This window comes from Schistocerca americana, chromosome 1 (genome assembly GCF_021461395.2).
Source record: "Schistocerca americana isolate TAMUIC-IGC-003095 chromosome 1, iqSchAmer2.1, whole genome shotgun sequence".
Lineage (NCBI taxonomy): Eukaryota > Metazoa > Arthropoda > Insecta > Orthoptera > Acrididae > Schistocerca > Schistocerca americana.
The window spans coordinates 1,241,957,400-1,241,977,069 of NC_060119.1; the positions used below are offsets into that span (position 1 = coordinate 1,241,957,400).

At 43.7% G+C, this 19,670-nt stretch overlaps 1 protein-coding gene across 1 annotated transcript in view; it reads left to right on the top strand.

Moving 5' to 3' along the window:
* Positions 1–522: 522 nt before the first annotated feature.
* The window catches only part of LOC124598517 (Down syndrome cell adhesion molecule-like protein Dscam2), a 439,700-nt gene continuing 420,552 nt past the window's right edge, over positions 523–19,670 (top strand). Inside the window, exons 1-2 of the mRNA XM_047136006.1 lie at positions 523–556; positions 12,128–12,280. Coding sequence (XP_046991962.1) covers positions 523–556; positions 12,128–12,280 — 187 coding nt within the window. The remainder of the gene's footprint in view (positions 557–12,127; positions 12,281–19,670) is intronic.

Below are 19,670 nucleotides of genomic sequence, written 5' to 3' on the forward strand. Positions count from 1 at the left end.
AAGGCATGGACTGTGCGGTTGGTCCCGGCGTAGGTTCGAGTCCTCCCTCGGGCATGGGTGTGTGTGTTTGTCCTTAGGATAATTTAGGTTAAGTAGTGCGTAAGATTAGGGACTCATGACCTTAGCAGTTAAGTCCCATAAAATTTCACACAAATTTGAACATTTTGATAAATTTGAGATATTTAAACTGAACGTCGAATTGCTTTATAGCGCACGCACAGGACTCTCTAGTATGCTACACACTCCATCTTCCTTTCTAATGCAACAATTTCACTGCCTTAGCTAATCATCAGCAAAAACCACCACTCTCAATGGAACGCAGGATGCTGTGGCTTTGATGCTACTACTAGTACCCGTCGTAATGCTGTCGGTTCGTTATCTCGAAACAGCCAACAAAGACACTCAGTTTACATCCCAATTTGGAATCCTCCAGACTGCCCGTCTCTGCCCATTCTAGCTGATATCTAGCGGCGCTGCAGAGCATGTGCCGACTGCAAACCGCTTGCACAGCTGCGGGTTAATATGATTGGCTGTCCGCCGCTGCAGACAGCTGCTGGTCAGTTGGCGGACATTGTGTTCTTGTGTGTGGTCTCTGGTAATCATATCAACGTACTGCACACAATAGCTTCAACTCGCCGGTTCACATTTACCTAGCTTTCTAACGGCTACATTTCCACCCGGGAACGTCTCGTGAATGGCACCCAGTGCAAACACAGCATCTGTTACGTTTGCTGTGTTTAAGCGTTGCAATTTATTCTATGAGTAACAATGAGAAATTTACACAAAGCCTTCGACTGTGTGAATCGTAGCAGTCTATTGGAGTAGCTCTGTTGTTATTTACATTAATGCTATGACAGCTTACGTCTTGTTTAAGAGGAATGACGCAGGATATTTTATCGTCAGCTTCAAACAATTTGCAGTAGAGACTCACTCAATTTACCTGGAAATAAATTAGTGTCTGTCAAGATTTGCTGTACGTGGAAGAGAGATACCTAATTACTTTGTAAACCAAATGCACAACTATTTTCTGTTGCACAACAATGCGTATCGTATTTCAAACGCAGAAACAGCATTCGGTACGCTGTGATTCTTTTTTCAATGATACTAACTGATTTCTTTCAAATCGTCTTGCTCTGAACTACAAACAGAATGTTCATATTTATAATACAAAAGTCAGACTCTTTCCGTCAAGGGCACAGGGTCGGGATGGTTAGTTTAAGGGGTGGTCAGATGCCCTTCCTACTGCCATCGTGGTACCGCCTGGGACGGAATAAGTGTTCCCCAACTGTTTGCTTGTAGTGCTATTCGCTATAAAAGTAAGCGAGAGTTTTATAAATGTTTGCGAATGGTGTAGCTGAGGCGGCACTTGGGTGGTTGTTGTTGCTCCTGTTGTTGTTGTTGTTTGTTGAGGTCCTCAGTCCAAAGACTTTTTTAATGCAGCTCTCCCTGCTACTCTATCCTGTGTAAGTCTTTTCATCTCCAAATAACTACGGCAACCGACACTTCTGAATCAAATTAATGCATTCATCTCTTGGTCTCCCTCTAGATTTTTACACCCGACACTTCCCTCTAAAACTAAATTGGTGATTTTGGTGATTGATGTCTCAGAAGTGTCCCATCAGCTGACCCTTCTCTCAGTCAAGATGTGGCACAAATTTCTTTTCTCCCCAATTCAGTTCGGTACCTCCTTATTAGATACACGACCTACCCATCAAATCTTCGGAATTCTTCTGTAGCACCTCATTTCAAAGTCTTCTATTCTGTTCTTGTCTAAACTGCTTATCGTCAGTGCTTCACTTCCATAGGTGGCTATACTCCATATAAATGCCTTCAGAGAACACTTCCTAACACTTTAACCTGTATTAGATGTCAACGAATTTCTTTTCTTCAGGAACACTTTTCTTGCCATGGTTAGTCTACATTTTATACCTTCTCTATAAGAACAGACTTCCTAGCGTATACATCTAAATTCAGTGTTAACAGTTTCTCTTCTTCATAAACGCTTTTCTTGCTGTTGCGAGCCTACATTTTATATCCTCTCTAATTCGGCCATCATCAGTTCCTTGCTGCCCAAATAACAAAACTGAGCTATTACTTAAAGTGTCTCGCTTCCTAAGCTGATTTCCTCATCACCACCTGATGTTGTTCGGCTACATTCCATTATCCTTGTTTTGCTTTCATCTTATATCCACCCTTCAAGAAACGGCCCATCGCGTTCAACTGCTCACCCAAGTCCTTTGCTGTCTCTGACAGAATTACAATGTCATCGGCAAACCTCAAACTTTTATTTCTTCTCCATGAACTTTAATTCCTACTCTGATTTTTTTTTTATTTTCTCTTCTCCTTGCTAACTTTAAGATTGAATAACATTGGAGATATGCTACACTCTGTAGCACTCCCTTCTCAATCACTGCTTACCTTTCATGCCCCTCCACTCTTATAACTGCCAACAGGTCTCTGTACAAGTTGTAAATAGCCCTTCACTCCCTTTACTTTACCTTTATTACCTTCAGAATTTCAGAGAGAGTTTTCCAGTCAACATTGTCAAAAGCTTTCCCTACGTCTACAAATGCTCCAGACGTAGGTTTGTCTTTCCTTAACTGATCTTCTAAGACAAGTAGTATGGTCAGTGTTGCCTCGCTTAATTCTACGTATCTCCGGAACGCAAAATGAGATTCCCCAAGATCGCCTTCTACCAGTTTCTCAATTCTTCTATAAACAAATCGTATTAGTATTTTCAGCCATTACTTATTAAATTGACGGTTCAGTAATATTTACACCTGTGAGCTGCTGCCTTCTTTCGAATTGGAGGTATTTGATTTTTCTTGCCGTCTTAGGTTTCAAAGCCGATACTCACCTTTCGCGACGTGCGAAACCGCCTAAAAGCCACATCCAGTGTGACCGGCACGCCGAACGTCGTTGTTAATTCGCCGGGCGGATTCAGATTCAATCCGGGGCAGGAGCATCTCCGCGTCCCTGAAGTGCCGCTTTAAAGCGCACAGCTATTCGGGCGCGTCTTTCCTGTAGGTGTGTTGTAGTTAATTATTCACACCAGCATTAATAAAGCACTCATTTTTCTTTTCTTAAAGTATAATTCATATAAATACAACGAAGGTGGCTAGGAGCAGTCATAAAAAACTGCTAGTAGTTGTTAAATAAAAATATAATTCTGCACTATTAGGTTTATCAAATAACGATAGACACAGACATGTCCAACGCTAAACATGGAGAATACAGTCGTCTAGAGAGAATAACGATAGGAGAGCCATCATCTAAGCAAAAGAAAGCTTATTTTACCACCTGCACTTCTTCTTATAGAACTTGTAGTCTTCTGTAATACAATAAAATGTTAAACTATTCATCATTTGACATGTGTAACTATGCCTGTAGGTACCCTACGTATGTCGGTATACTCTATTCAAAAATGCTTCTTTCTTGAGTTCCCAACAATTCTAGTAACGTTCTGATGCAACGTATTTTTTAGACTTTCGAACGATCCTATTCAGGGTGGACAGGCAATGTAGTGTCGTGATACAATACTGATACTTGGAATACGCGGTCTCGTAAAGATTAATATTATAGTTACACTGGCAAGACAAACATTATGACTATCTACCTAATAGCATGTTGGTCTACGTCTACAACAGACCTTCTAGATAATATGGATTCTTCTTCATAACAATTGCGCAATGTTATTCTGTATCAATACTGAGTTTAGAGTCGAAGACAGCTTTTGCAGCAGATTTTTGTGTATGAAGTGTCTGCTCCGGGCTGCTTCTCACAAAACTGTAGGGGTGATGTTACATGTGTCAGCCTAACCCGGCAGCTTTTTCGCTTACTTCAGGTAAAAGTAGATGGTGATAAAACAGAAAAAAGGCAAACGAGGAGACGTTGCACCAGACATGATTGCAGCAGTGGGGCAGGTAGAAAACGAGAGACTATCATTTCGCGAAGGTGCAGCTGAGTATCAAATCAATTCAGGTCAAATCATCTGTAGCAAGAATCATGGCTCCCATCGTAGCATAGAAAGACTCGATTACGCCATTTCGCTAGCTCGAATGGAATAGCTTCCCCCACGTTGCACATATAAACTCCAGCCTCTTGATCGCACAGTCTATGGGCTTTTTAAGAAGTTATTCAACTCAGCTAGTGACGACTGGGTGACACACAATCCAAGGGAGAAGATAACAATTTAAGATACACCACCACTTGTTTCTCGCACCCCTTGGCAAAATAATTCTTATGCATGTGAATTTTAAAACTTTCCGTGGAAATGAATGTTCCAAGAACTTTCGGGGTTGCAGCCGGTCCGAGTGATCCACATTCCACGATATTTCTACAGAGCACCTCCCAGTCATCCTTAAGTGAGCCATCGAACAACAACAAAGACGTTCTCCGAGAAATTGGTTTACTACCCAACCATACTGCCGGAGTATTGTGAGCATTAAAGAAGAATTTGTTCTTTTAATGACTATATGTCATTTTCAAAAATGGTTCAAATGGCTCTGAGCACTAAGGGACTTAACTTCTGAGGTCATCAGTCCCCTAGAACTTACAACTACTTAAACCTAACTAACATAAGGACATCACACACATCCATGCCCGAGGCAGGATTCGACCCTGCAACCGTAGCGGTCGCGCGGTTCCGGACTGTAGCGCCTAGAACCGCTCGGCCACCCCGGCCGGCCGTCATTTTCAAAGGCATTGCTATGTCAGTCATACAAAAACATCAGATACATTGTCTCACGTCAACATTCTCGTCCACGAGACAAGTGCAAACTTGTTCAATGTTTTTAAATGACTGACATAGCAACACCTCTGTAAATGACGGAAAGTTGAAACGCGTAAGGTTATTGAAAGTGCATCCAGATAGCCACGTCATCTCATAGCATTTTCATGCAAATTGCAGGATACTTTGTTATTGCAGAATGCTGAAAATTATAAAATACCTTCCGAGTTTGGAAATTTGTGGTAAGTTCCTATGTGTCCAAACTGCTGAGGTCGTCGGTCCCTAGGCTTACACACTACTTATTATAACTTGAACTAACGTACGCTAAAGACAACACACATACCCATGCCCGAGGGAGGACTCGAGCCTCCGACGGGGGGGGGGGGGGGGGGGGGGGGGGAAGCCGCCCGAACCGTGGCAAGGCGCCCGAGACCACACGGCTACCCCGCGTGGCCCATCCCAGTTTGTTATGACTTATACAGCATGGTCGCTAACAGTCTGAAAAGCTTGTAAGGGTATTACAGGGTAGGTTGGCTGATAAGTAACTGTTAAGAAAATATTCGATACGTTGCACCGTTTCCGAGTTAATTAGGCAAGTTAGCGAATCAGGTCGTTGCGCGCACATTTAAGTGGCCCGCCAGATACAGTGTCGACAAACGTGCGCTTCCTTTGGTTTCCTAAGAGAGCGAGACACCAACTGGACGTAAGACGGTAGAAAGGATCGAACCTGAGCCAAAGGCTGTACAATGCCCTCAATGGCATTTTAGCGAGAAGGACACGACTCTGCCTTACTTCTCTGGTTTCTGTATCGCTAACGTGGTGTCTTGCTGATTCGGTAGTCCCTCGTCGCACAGTAGTAGCGCTCAGGCGCCAGGTTCCATGCAGGTTTTGATCCAGCTGAAGTGGAGTGTTTCGGGATGCCAGTCGTTAAATGTCAACAATGATTTGTACTATACCCGTTTTAATAGAGAAAATACTGTGACACACACATCACCGAATTGGCAATATGGAGGCTCTGGGCTACGCCGTTATTCAGCCCTTTACAACACATTAACACCTTTCTGACTTTCCATAATCGTGATACACACTGCACACGACACATGGCGTTCACTGATAACTAATACTTTCACTTTATATCTTTTTTACAGCTGAACTGTTTACTCGTGACTGTTCTTTTAGCGCCTCCCCGATTACACGACCGTGCGTATTGAGTGGCGCCTCGCGACGAACTCGCCCTCTCTTCCCGACGGACAAGAGAAACCCCACCTTGCTCCCTCAGCCCATAAGAAGACGTAGCTCGTTTCATATATATATATATATATATATATATATATATATATATATATATATATATATATATATATATACGGCCATTAAAATTGCTACACCAAGAAGAATTGCAGATGATAAACGGGTATTCATGGGACAAATATATCATACTAGAACTGACATGTGATTACATTTTCACCCAGTTTGGGTGCATAGATCCTGAGAAATCAGTACCCATAACAACCACCTCTGGCCGCAATAACGGCCTTGACACGCCTGCGCATTGAGTCAAACAGAGCTTGAATGGCGTGTACAGGTATAGCTGCCCATGCAGCTTCAACACGATACCAAGGTTCATCAAGAGCAATCACTGGCGTATTGTGACGAGCCAGTTGCTCGGCCACCATTCACCAGACGTTTTGAGTTGGTGAGAGATCTGGAGAATGTGCTGGCCAGGGCACCAGTCGAACATTTTCTGTATCCAGAAAAGCCCGTACAGGACCGGCAACGCGCGGTCGTGCATTATCCTGCTGAAATGTGGGGTTTCGCAGGGATCGAATGAACGGTAGAGCCAAGGGTCGTAGCACATCTGAAATGTAACGTCCACTGTTCAAAGTGCCGTCAGTGCGAACAAGAGGTGACTGAGACGTGTAACCAGTGGCACCCAATAACATCACGCCGGGTGACACGCCAGTATGGCGATGACGAATACACGCTTCCAATGTGCGTTCACCGCGATGTCGCCAAACACGGATGTGACCATCATGATGCTGTAAACAGAACCTGGATTCATCCGAAAAAATGACGTTTCGCCATTCGTGCACCCAGGGTTGTCGTTGAGTACACCATCGCAGGCGCTCCTGTGATGCAGCGTCTTGGGTAACCGCAGCCATGGTCTCGGAGCTGATAGTCCATGCTGCTGTAAACATCGTTGAACTGCTCGTGCAGATGGTTGTTGTCATAGCAAACGTCCCCATCTGTTGACTCAGGGATCGAAACGTGGCTGCACGATCCATTACAGCCAAGCGGATAAGATGCCTGTCATCTCGACTACTAGTGAAATGAGGCCGTTGGAATGCAGCGCGGCGTTCCGTATTACCCTCCTGAACCCACCGAGTCCATATTCTGCTGACAGTCATTGGATCTCGACCAACGCGAGCAGCAATGTCGTGATATGATAAACCGCAGTCGCGATAGGCTAAATTCCGACCTTCATCAAAGTCGGAAACGTGATGGTACGCATTTCTCCTCCTTACACGAGGCATCACAAGAACGTTTCACCAGGCAACGCCGGTCAACTGCTGTTTGTGTATGAGAAACCTGTTGGAAACTTTCCTCATGTCAGCACGTTGTAGGTGTCGCCACCGGTGCCAACCTTGTGTGAATGCTCTGAAAATCGAATCATTTGCATATCACAGCATCTTCTTCCTGTCGGTTAAATTTCGCGTCTGTAGCACGTCATCTTCGTGGTGTAGCAATTTTAATGGCCAGTAGTGTATATATCCAAACTTTCAGCCAATGGGCGTTCAGATCGCTGTTGCTAGGCGGATCTGACGTCCCGTTTGCGGACAATGTGACGGAAATTTGTCTCGGAACACTGTCTCAGATTGTAAGATCCTACTCCCGAATAGTCGGATCTGGTACCTCCTAAGGTTGCACAACATTGGCTCCTACGGTTTCATCACTAATGCACCTTGCTGACGCTTAATTGTCAAATGTACATGTCGCCTGGCTGCTACTGAGCATTCCCGATTGTGTAAATACGCACAATACTTGGCTTAAACGCTTGAAGGGAATGCACGTATGCATTACAGCTGAGCGTCCCGTGCGCTATCACCTACGCTATGAAAACAACTGACACTGTATTTGGTGGGCCGCTTGAATTTACTCGCTCAATGGCCTGATTGGCTAACTTCAATGCTGACTGACTCGGAAACAGCACAACGTATTGATTTTTTTTTCTCAACAATTATTTCTGACCAAAACCTACCATGAACCACACTTGCAAGCTTTTCAGATTGTTTCTGACCACTCTGTACAGGCCAGAGCAAGCGCACCTTGAAAGAACGCTGCATCGAACACCCAGACTACGCTCGCCTCCTGCAGCCAAGCATATCTGCTGTTGCTGAAGATTACATCTCCCCTGTCATTCAGTGGAGTTTGATAATAATTTCGGCCACAGTAAGACCTTCTTAGGACTCCACTATTAAAGAATCCGTGGACATACGCATGACAAAAAATATGAACCGTTTTGGCAGGCTATCAGTTGAATTGTACTTGCAACCCTATCTATCTATCGCTTGAGCCTTGTCCCGCTCCGGCCGGAGTGGCCGAGCGGTTCTAGGCGCTACAGTCTGGAGCCGCGCGACCGCTACGGTCGCAGGTTCGAGTCCTGCCTCGGGCATGGATGTGTGTGATGTCCTTAGGTTAGTTAGGTTTAAGTAGTTCTACGTTCTAGGGGACTGATGACCTCAGCAGTTAAGTCCCATAGTGCTCAGAGTCATTTTTGAACCTTGTCCCACAGTTACGCAGCGTCAGCCATCGTTAACCAGATTTGGCATGTTAATGGTTAACGGGTGGCCGGATGCCCTTCCTGCCGCCAACCTGTACCCCCGGGACGGAATTAGTGTAGCCCAACTCTCTGCATCGAGTGGAATCCATAGAATAGTGCGAATGTATCCAGACGTCTGCGCGCCGTGTAACTGAGGCTTATCGTGGGGACCAGCCCGGTATTCACCTAGTGGAATGTGAAAAACCGCCTAAAAACTACATCCAGGCTGGCCGGCACACCGGCACACCGGCCCCCGTCGTTAATCCGCCGGGCGGATTCGATCCGGGGCCAGCGCGCCTAACCCAGTCCAGGAAGCAGCGCGTTAGCGCACTCGGCTACCCTGGCGGGTCATTGTACGTGCAACCCTAAAATCTTCCATAATTTGTTCGAGTCGAAGAGGACAGATTACGCCGCTCACGAAAGCAGTCCAAACAATGTGCGTTGCCTGAACAGGAGCCCTGTAGTCTTGGAACTGCTGAGGAAAGAACATTGTCCCTTGGCATGGACCTCGTCAGCCAAAATGTCACAAAATCCTCGGCAGTAAAGCCACCGTCCGGTGTAACAATGGAGCCCGTGGAATACCACGAACTGGCTACCAAAATCATCACCGAAAATCCGCCATGTTTAACTCTGAACGTAAACTCTGCCAGAAGTTGAAAAAAGTGTGCAGTAAGGCTCATCCAACCAATTGACATTCCAGAATGAGATTTTCACTCTACAGCGGAGTGTGCGCTGATATGAAGCTTCCTGGCAGATTAAAACTGTGTGTCGGACCGAGACTCGAACTCAGGACCTTTGCCTTTCGTGGGAAAGTGCTCTACCAGTTTTAATCTTCCAAGCGGTTTCAAATGAGATTCTTCCACTGCTCCGTCGTCCAAGTTTTATGGCTCTGTCTGCACGTTTCCCTGTTACGGGCGTTTGCATCACTGATGAGTGTTTCTGGAATTCCAGGTCGCGCTGCAAAACCAAGCTATGTGGCGCAGTGGTTAGCACAGTGGACTCTCGGTCGGAAGGACGACGGTTCAAATCCGTGTCCGGCCCTTCAGATTCACGTTTTCGCGATTTTTTTTAAATCGCTCCAGGTAGTTGGCGAGATGGTTCCTTTGAAAGAGCATGGCCGACTTCCTTCCCCATCCTTGAAACACCTCGACCTTATGCTCCGTCTCCAATGACCTCAATGGTGAGGGGACGTTAAACTCCAAGCTTTCATACTTTCTCGCCCTGCAATTCTCAGCTTTTGCAGCTCCCTTCGTGCTGTTTTGACGCTAACAGGATCCGCGAGTGCCACATTCAATTCTGCAGAGACTTTTGCAGCTGCTGCCCTCTTATTTTTCAGTCGCAATCCTCTTGAACGACCGTCGTAGAGACCACTCAACACACACTTTCGTAATCTTTGCGAGTTAGCGGATGACGTTTCTCTGCTTTCTCCGTACATGGTATAAATCTTCGATACAGTACCTCTTTAAATACTAAACGCATCGGCTACCTCAGTTCCAGAACCACCCACCATACGAGGACCAACAATTTGTTCACATTCGAATTTACTTACCTCCGTTATGACACAGAACACTGTTTTGATCACGACTGACATTTGCAACGTACTGAGAGCATTGCCTAGTTACCGTTAGTGGTGAAATACAACAGTACTAGTTACAGGTTTGGTCAACGTATGCATTTTTGTTCGAACATGCATTTCTCAAATGGGCAAAACAAGGTGAAGTAAATAGTGATACTGCTGATATTGTATTATAGGCTTTAGGCCATGGCCAAAGCACAATTCTCTGCATAGTACTTCGTCTTCCAAAGCTGGAGACATCGTCAGAGACTTTAATGACTCAGAAAGCAGTTAAAGACACAAACATGATCAGAAAACCGTACTGTTTATATGTATCAAAGAATGGATCGGTTTGGGACGTCATCAGCTTTCGACACAAAAAGCTCCATAGCATAGGTCGGCGCGATTCTGCGATCTTAGGCAGCAGTCTGATGACGTCACGAAGTGTCGGTTGCGTGGATACATGTACACAGTTCATCTTGCTGAACTTTTCTGAATCTATAACTCCTTTCTGAGTCATTAAGGGCTCTGATATTGCGTCCAGCATTGGAAGACGAAATATTAGGTGGAGAATTATGCCTTAGACCATTGTCTAATATCCGGAAAACATCAGCAATATCGCAAATACTGGACGTCAAAGCCTGCATACTAAGATTGAAGAAAACAGTTTGCAAGGATCTGGAAGGAATACCGAAATTTTGAGAGATTGGAGGTACAGGCGACTTATATATAAGATCAATGTTTTACAGGTTGATGGATGGTTCAAAATGGTTCAAATGGCTCTAAGCACTATGCGACTTAACATCTGAGGTCATCAGTCCCCTAGAACTTAGAACTACTTAAACCCAACCAACCTAAGGGCATCTCACACATCCATGCCCGAGGCAGGATTCGAACCTGCGGCCGTAGCAGTAGCGCGGTTCTGGACTGAAGTGCCTAGAACCGCTCGGCCACCGCGGCCGGCGTTGATGGGTGAAGTGCACGAGTCCAGTTGGATAGCAGTTCTATATTGCTTTCGCGAACACGCAAAATGCAGACGTCGGCAACGAAGGTCTCCCCATTGTCGACCATCACTGGGAAAAACGTATCGCGCTTAAGGACTGATGTGATGAGAAAAGCTGAGACCATCACCAGTTTGATGGTCGCAGATTGATTTTTTTCAGAGTGACAATTAGAAGATTATGACTACCCCTTGTGAAGTCGAAGCTGCCCCAGTGCTGTGTTACGGTACTGAGGTGCAGGGGTTTCAGTCTGTACCAGGACTGCAGACTTGTACTTGCAAACAAACAAAAACCAAACATTCATTATGTAACTTCATCTTTTCAAGATGATAACTCAGTCGCTACAACTAGCTCCAAAAATAAAAAAACAGCCGCTATTGCAAGAGTTTTATTAATAAAGACATGTTTCGCGGTGTTAGCGCATCTTCAGATTACCTTGAACAGCGGAGAGCGCATTAGTTATATTTGAAAGCCATTGATATGACGACTGATGATTTGAAGATGCGCTAACCGCACGAAGCCCGTAATTATAAGCAAAACACTTGCAACAGAGACTATTTTCTATTTTTGGGACATTCAACCACTACTGCTGCATCAGACCAAAATGGAGGGCAGTAATGTGCCTCCAACTAGCCTTCATAGTTTGATATTGCGGTCCACTCGCGCAGCTGCAGAGTAGGTCAATTGTCGTCTGCCATCACATTAAAGTAATTTTTCAGGATTTTTTTTCTATTTTGGAACTTATGTTCTGCAGCGGTCATCCGTTTCTTATCTGACGGTGCTGGGCGGCGTTGCTTTTTTTGGCAGCCGCGCGGGATTAGCCGAGCAGTGTAAGGCGCTGCAGTGATGGACTGTGCGGCTGGTCCCGGCGGAGGTTCGAGTCCTCCCTCGGGCATAGGTGTGCGTGTGTCTCCTTAGGATAATTTAGGTTAAGTAGTGTGTAAGCTTAGGGACTGATGACTTCAGCAGTTAAGTCCGATAAGATTTCACATACATTTGAACATTTTTTTTGCTTTTTGCAGGAGGCGGCCGCTTCGTGGTGACGAGCACCGGTGACCTGCTGGTGAGGCGGGCCACGGCGGCGGACGCCTCCTCCCGCTACAGCTGCCTCACGCTGCACGCCCTCTCTGGGGAGCGGCGCAGGAGCACTCCGGCACAGCTGCTCACCGTCACAGGTACACAAATTGCTTCCCCCTCTGCATTTCAGCCAGCTTGCAAGGGGTGGTAATAAAGATTACCTGACTGTTGCGAGCTTCTTGTAACTGTAGGTTGTCACCAACTGTTCTGTCCGCGGTAATAGAAAGTGAATCAGATACTGGAGTTATCATTTGTACTACACTCATGCTCATAAGTTAAGGATAATTGCAGACTGTGGTGCCACACTACGTGGCACTACGCAAAACTGGCGCTAATAGCTTAAGCACATAGAGAACACACACGACACAGATCTGTAAGTCCACGGTATACATGATAAGTTGAGAAAACCGTCCCGAAACACAAGTGCTACAAAACGCCACTGTTTCCTGCGCTTGTACCCCGACATCAGTATGGGATATGATCACCATGCACACGTACACAGGCCGCACATCGGGTTGGCGTACTCTGGATCAGGTGGTCGAGCAGCTGCTAGGGTATGGCTTCCCATTCTTGCAGCAGTGCCTGTCGGAGCTCCTGAAGTGTCGTAGAGGTTTGAAGGCCTGCAGCGATTCGTCGAGCGAGAGCATCCCAGACGTGCTCGATGGGGTTTAGGTCTGGGGAATAGGCAGGCCACTTCATTCGCCTGATATCTTCTGTTTCAAGGTACTCCTCCACGATGGCAGCTCGGTGGGGCCGTGGGTTATCATCCATCAGGAGGAAGGTGGGACCCACTGAACCCCTGAAAAGGCGGACATACTGGTGCAAAATGACGTCCCGATACACCTGACCTGTTACAGTTCCTCTGTCAAGGACATGCAATCATAATCCCACCCCACACCATCAAACAACGACCTCCATACAGGCCCCTTTCAAGGGCATAAGGGGATGGTATCTGGTTCCTGGTTCACTCCAGATGAAAACCCGGCGAGAATCACTGTTAAGACTCGCCCATGAACATAACCTGGAACCACTGTTCCAATGACCATGTATTGTGTTCTTGACACCAATCTTTACGGGCTCTCCTGCGACCAGGGGTCAGTGGGAGTGGAATGCACCTTGCAGGTCTCCGGGCGAATAAACGATGTCTGTTCAGTCGTCTGTAGACTGTGTCTGGAGACAATTGTTCATGTGGCTGTGGTTAAGTCCCGAGCAAGGCTATCTGCAGTACTCCGTGGCCGTCTGCGGGCACTGATGGTGAGATATCGGTCTTCTTGTGGTGTTGTACACTGTGGACGACCCGTACTGTAGCGCCTGGACACGTTTCCTGTGCTGGAATCAAAAATGGCTCTGAGCACTATGAGACTTAACATCTGTGGTCATCAGTCCCCTATTAACTTAGAACTACTTAAACCTAACTAACCTAAGGACATCACACACATCCATGCCCGAGGCAGGATTCGAACCTGCGACCGTAGCGGTCACGCGGTTCCAGACTGAAGCGCCTAGAACCGCACGGCCACACCGGCCGGCTGTGCTGGAATCGTTGCCATAATCATGAGATCACACTTTGTGGCACACGGAGGGCCCATGCTACGACCTGCTGTGTTTGACCAGCCTCCAGTCGCCCTAGTATTCTACCCCTCGTAACGTCATCAATATGTGTTCTTTGAGCCATTTTAAACACACAGTCACCATTAGCACGTCTGAAAACGTCTGCACACTTACTCGCTGCACCGTACCCTGACAAGCACCAACACATTTCTGCGTATGTGGACTGCTGCCAGCGCCACCGTGCGACGACTGGAGGTCAGATTCACCGCGTGATCATACCCCGAGGTGATTCAGACTTGCAAACTTGCCCGTCAGAGCGTTGTTTCACCATGTATCAGCATTATCCTTAATTTATGAGCATGAGTGTATATCACAGTGCATCACTCTATCTATACTGAGGTGACAAAAGTCATTGGATATCGATGTGCACATATACAGGTGGCGGTAGTATCGCGTAAGAGAAGTATAAAAGGGCAGTACATGCCGCTGACACCTGACACCGCCAAGCATCCTCCTTATTGAACCTCTAGATGATTCAGCTGTAATTCAGCCACTGCACAAAGTCAGTTACCGTTATTGCATCAGGATATCCGAGAACTGAGGGGGTAAGCTTAATGCGTTTCTTGTTAGTGTTGAACAAGTAGAGTTGAGCAAAGCAGTTGATATAATCTGCCTCTCTGAACATCGTGTGACCACTGGTATAGATATGTTAAACGTTATAGAATTTGAGTTAGCCCCTTATTTCTGCAAGAAAATATGGAGGAAGGAGGAGTGTCCACATTTGTCAGAAACCGTTTTAATTTCAAGAATGCTGAGGTTAGCAAATTTTGCTCAGAGCAGTACTTAGAAGCTTGTGGAATAGAAGTAGTATTTCATAATAACTCCTTTGTAAGAGTAAGGATATACAGACGGTCTTCAGGAAACTTTAACCTCTTCATAAAAAATTTGGGATCTCTGTTATCCCATCTCACAGTCAAAAACAAGGAAACAGTGCTTGCTGGTCATTTTAATGTTGATTTATTGAAAAGCTCTGTCAGTGAACAATTATTGCAGTCAGTAACTCTGTCATTCAATTTAATTCCTTCTGTGAGCTTTGCATCTAAGGTTTGCAAATACTGTGAGACTGTTATTGGTAATATCTTTGCAGGTAAATCTAGGAAAAAAGTCATATTACATCCAATAGTAAATAGGCTATCTAATCATAACATGCAGTTTCTTACGTTAAATGTTGAAACTTGTGCGCTTGTAAAATCTGTTAAATCTGAGTACAGGAAGGTCATAAATCAGCCAAAATTGAGGATTTTATAAGATTGCTCAAAGTCATTAATTGAATAGATGTTTACAATATTTCTGAGTCAAAATAAAAAATGCAAATCATTCATTAATGAAGCTGCTTCCTCATTTGAAAATTATTTTCCCCTAAAGATAATTCTAATCAAACAGAAGTCTAAAAATAAACGATCGATTAAACAAGGAAAAAACGTATGTGAGGCAAAAAAGAAACTGTATCTAGTACCTTGTGACAGATCTGATGTTGGCATTGTAATGCTTTACAAAGAATACTGCAAAATATTGAAGCAAGTGGTCCAAAAAGAGCTTTATAATGAGGAAAAATCATTACATCAAGTAACAAAATAAAACTATATGCGATGCAGTGAAGCCAGAAACAAGTGGGGCCAGAAAGGAAGAGGAACAGATATTTTAAAAATAAATGACAGATTGGTAACAAATGCAAGTGGTATTGCAAACTTCTTATACTTCAGTAAGCAGTGCAATGGAATATCTGAGACCAGTCGCTACAAATAACTTCAATAAAATGAAAAGACACTTACTTCTCCCAAAGAAGCAGCATCCATAATAAAATCCTTAAAATCAAAGTATTATTGTGGTTATGATAACATATCAACGAAGTTAATCATAGAATGTTCACGTGATTTGAGTTCTATCTTAAGATTTTTGTGTAGTTAATCTCTTATCAGCGGAACATTTCCAGACTGGTCAAAATACGCTGACGTTAAGCCTCTTTACTAGAAAGAGCATAAAGAGATACCATCAAACTTTCGACCAGTTTGACTTTTGCCGGCTTTTTCAAAAATGTTTGAAAAGGTCGTGCTTAAGCATCTTCGTACTCATCTGACCGCAAATAATATATTGTCAAAGCCACAGTTTGGGTTCCTTAAGGGTCTGAATGGAGAGAAGGCTACTTATAAATACAGATATTTCTTTAGATAACAAATTAGAGGCTACTGGCATTATCTGTAAGGTGTCAAAAGCCCTTGATTGTGTGAATCTCAGGATTCTCTTAAGTAAATTAGAATGTCATTGTGTCACTGTCAGTGTAGCAAAATATTTTGAGCCTTACCTAGGAATCAAAGAGCGTCGTTGCAAAATACCCGTGGAGTAAGCAACTTCATCTGATTGGGAATTATTAAAATGTGGTATTCCTCAATGTTCCATCATGGGTCAGTTGCTTTTTCTTGTGTACGTTAATGACCTCTCGTGTGTTACATCGTCAGGTGCTAAGTTTGTTTGTTTCCAGATGATACAAACACTGTAATAAATATCAAGTTAAGTACATGTTTAGAAATGGCTGCTAACCAAATTTTCACTGACATGAATAAATAGTTTAAAAATAATTCACTGTCGTTATACTTTGATAAGATTCAGCATATGCAGTTCAGAAGCTGTAAGAGCATGTCCTTAATATATGAAGACATGCATGTAGAAGAGGTTGACAGAGTTAAATTTCTGAAATTACAACTTGATTATACATTCAGTTTGGATGGGCATGATACAGAATTGCTGAAATGTCTAAACAACTCTGTATTTGCAATGAAAATGATGTCAGATATAGGAGATAAAAATATAAAAACAGCTAGCATACTGTGCTTACTTTCATTCTGTTATGTCGTATGGGGATCATATTTTGCCGTCAAGCCGAGAAAAGTTTTTAGAGTACAAAAGCTTGTAATAAGACTTATTTGTGGTGTAAATTCAAAAACATCATGCAGAAACCTGTTCAAGGAACTGGATATTCTAACAATTGGTTCCCTGTCTTTTTATTCCTTAACGAAATTTGTTGCAAATAATGTGTCTCTATTACCAATCAATAGCTCACTACATTGAACCAACACTAGTAATAAGACAAATTTCACAAAGACCTAAAATCACTTACCGTAGTCTAAAATGGGGTCCAATATTCAGGAGCACATATTTTCAATAATTGCCGGAAAGCATGAAAAACTTTGTTCCCGATGAAGCACAGTTTAAACACAGTTTGAAAGACTTTTTTGTAGGCAGCTCCTTCTGCTCTATAGAACAGGGACTTTTAGAAAAACTTAAGTAAAAATATCTGTTGGATTTCAGTTTTTACAGCACTTGGTCACAACAGTCAAGATTAGGTATTTTTCTTGTGATAAATTTTTTACAAGTGCATAGTCATGTTTCATTCTGACAGCTTCTGACAGCTAATTCAGTAAATATTGGGATTTCCACGTTACTTTAATGTATTCACATACTTTGACGATCTTCTGAAAAATGATCAGGGAAGTATAAAATCACATCTTACATGTTTCTAATGCTATACTTTCTGACATGTTCCACACCCACAAGAATCGTCTCATTTTTGGTCCTATGGAATGAAAATGGAATCGAATCTCTTCTAATTTATGGCCCCTTTGGCGTCACGAAAGTGTTGAGTGGAGAGATGAATTGTGCTCTGTTGCATTCAGTGATGAGTGTAGGTTCTGTCTGTATGTGAGGATGGACGTGCACATGTATGGCGTGGACCTGGTGAGCTGCCTATTCCAGACAGTATTCGTCCTTGACACACACGTCCCATCCCATGTGTACAACTATCCGAACTGTATGATTTTATTGTCAATGTTCGTGTAGCTCAAGAAATAATTAAGATGACTTATTCTCAATATCAATGGTAAATGCAGTTGTAAATGCAGAATACTCAGTTCTACTAACACGTAATGATTCTCTCTGATATGAAAGGTTGCAAATTAGAAAGTGCAATACCATTAAAGCCACATTAATGGAGCTTTGCTGTTTCCAGTAAAAAGAAATGTACTTTTCTTGGGTGCCTTGGCTCCAGACACTTTAGATTTCTGAGGGCCTGTCGTTTTTAGAATATTATGTTTCACGTACCTTTCGTCGTTTGCAGACGCGAAGTGCCGCTCTGCAACACCAAGCTGGATAGCTGTGTTAGAGTGCACCAAAATCTGACAGTTACGGGAAAGGCTTTGATTGTTGTGCGAGTAATGTCAATTTCTTTTCGACTGCGAGTTTAAACAATCTAGCATGTTGGTGTTTAACGTATTAGACATGAAATGTAGCAAAGCCAAATGTCGCTCACATTAATATGCGACCAGCTTCATTGTTCGTGAGAAGAGACTCTGGGCTTTCTGTGAGGTTCGCCTTGCAAACTTGTTATTGAACTGACTAAAATTCTTTGAAAGCTATTTTCTATTTACATCCGAATTACAATTATTTTTTGTGTAGTGAATCGTGTCAGACCTTATCCGTGCTGACTGGTCCAGGCTAACTGTTTCTGCAATGAAATATTAATTCACTTTCAAGTGAAACACTTATGCCGATAATTCGCTTAGTGGCAGCTGAAAACTTCTTTGGCAATTTGTTCCCATTTTTTGGTTTGGATTTCAATGCCTCTCTGGCAGATTATTTTTACATGTGCATAGAAGTTTTGTTTTCCGTCGATCTTAATTCCGTGTTATCTGTATACTTTTCTCTACAAGTTGGTCATTTATTCTGATTGGGGGATTTCCCTTTATTTATAATGTGCTGCTACGATTAGTTCGCTTGATACACACCAGTTATTTAGTCTTTCAAGAACTACCCTATTTTCCTCTAATTTAGCCTTTGTGTTGGCAGATTCTGTAATTAGCAGATCGTCTGCGTACGCGATGCTGTCTCTAGAAGTCTGTACCACAAACAGAGCCCTGTGGGTAACCTTTTGTGAAGTCTTTCACAATTTTCTTTCCAGGACATTCTAATTATACATGACTGTCAGCGCAACAATCTCACAGACTGTTGAAATGACACCTGGGGGAGGCCACTGCAAATTATCTAATGTCCAGCTACATCAATTATTATGCCTACAATATACTTGTCATCTGATGTGGTCAAAATATTCATTGCGTGATTCATTGCATCCTGTTTGTTGCAGGTTTGTATGGAAAACAAACATTGTTATCATTTGGTCCTTAATGTACGCCTCCCATTTTTCTACTTCTGTTCGGTGTAGACTTTCTATACATCGTTGCTCGACTGTGCGATAGCAACTCAGCCTTCGCTCTCGTTCTGTTTTCCCTAAGTATCTTTGGTAGTATCTCCTCGCCTGCCTTGCCCTGCGTCTTAAAGGAGTGTAAGGCGAGGTTCATGGAATTTTATAACCTTTTATCTTCCTAACAAACGATGGGATCGCCTTGTCTTATGCCGTCTGCAACGCTCGCACCAAATCGTACGCTTTTGGCGTCAACATCAAATCCGCTTCCTTGCAGTGCTTGTGTCTTCAATTATGCCTTTAAGAGTTACTACTTTACTTTACGTAGATTGTGTACTTACTCGGGCTGGATGTTAGCATCTAAATCATTATCCGCATTTGTAACTGCGGAGTGACTGAGATTCTATTCACTTGTTGTAAATGCATCACATGTCTTCCAGTTGTCAGAGTGGTCATTGACTCTCGAGATATCGAGGGTGACATCTAAATTCGTTGCCCCACCTGCATGATTTTGGAAAGCAGATCGGTTGACAGGCCTATTCATAACTTGAAGGCCAAGTTCTTATGTAGCTCCCTGAAAACAGAGTCATTTTCATCTGTTACTCTGCTATGCCACAATGTTGATTTGGTGTTTACGTGCATTATGTAAATGTGCCTGCTGGGTCGACCCAGTATTGCTACTGTTT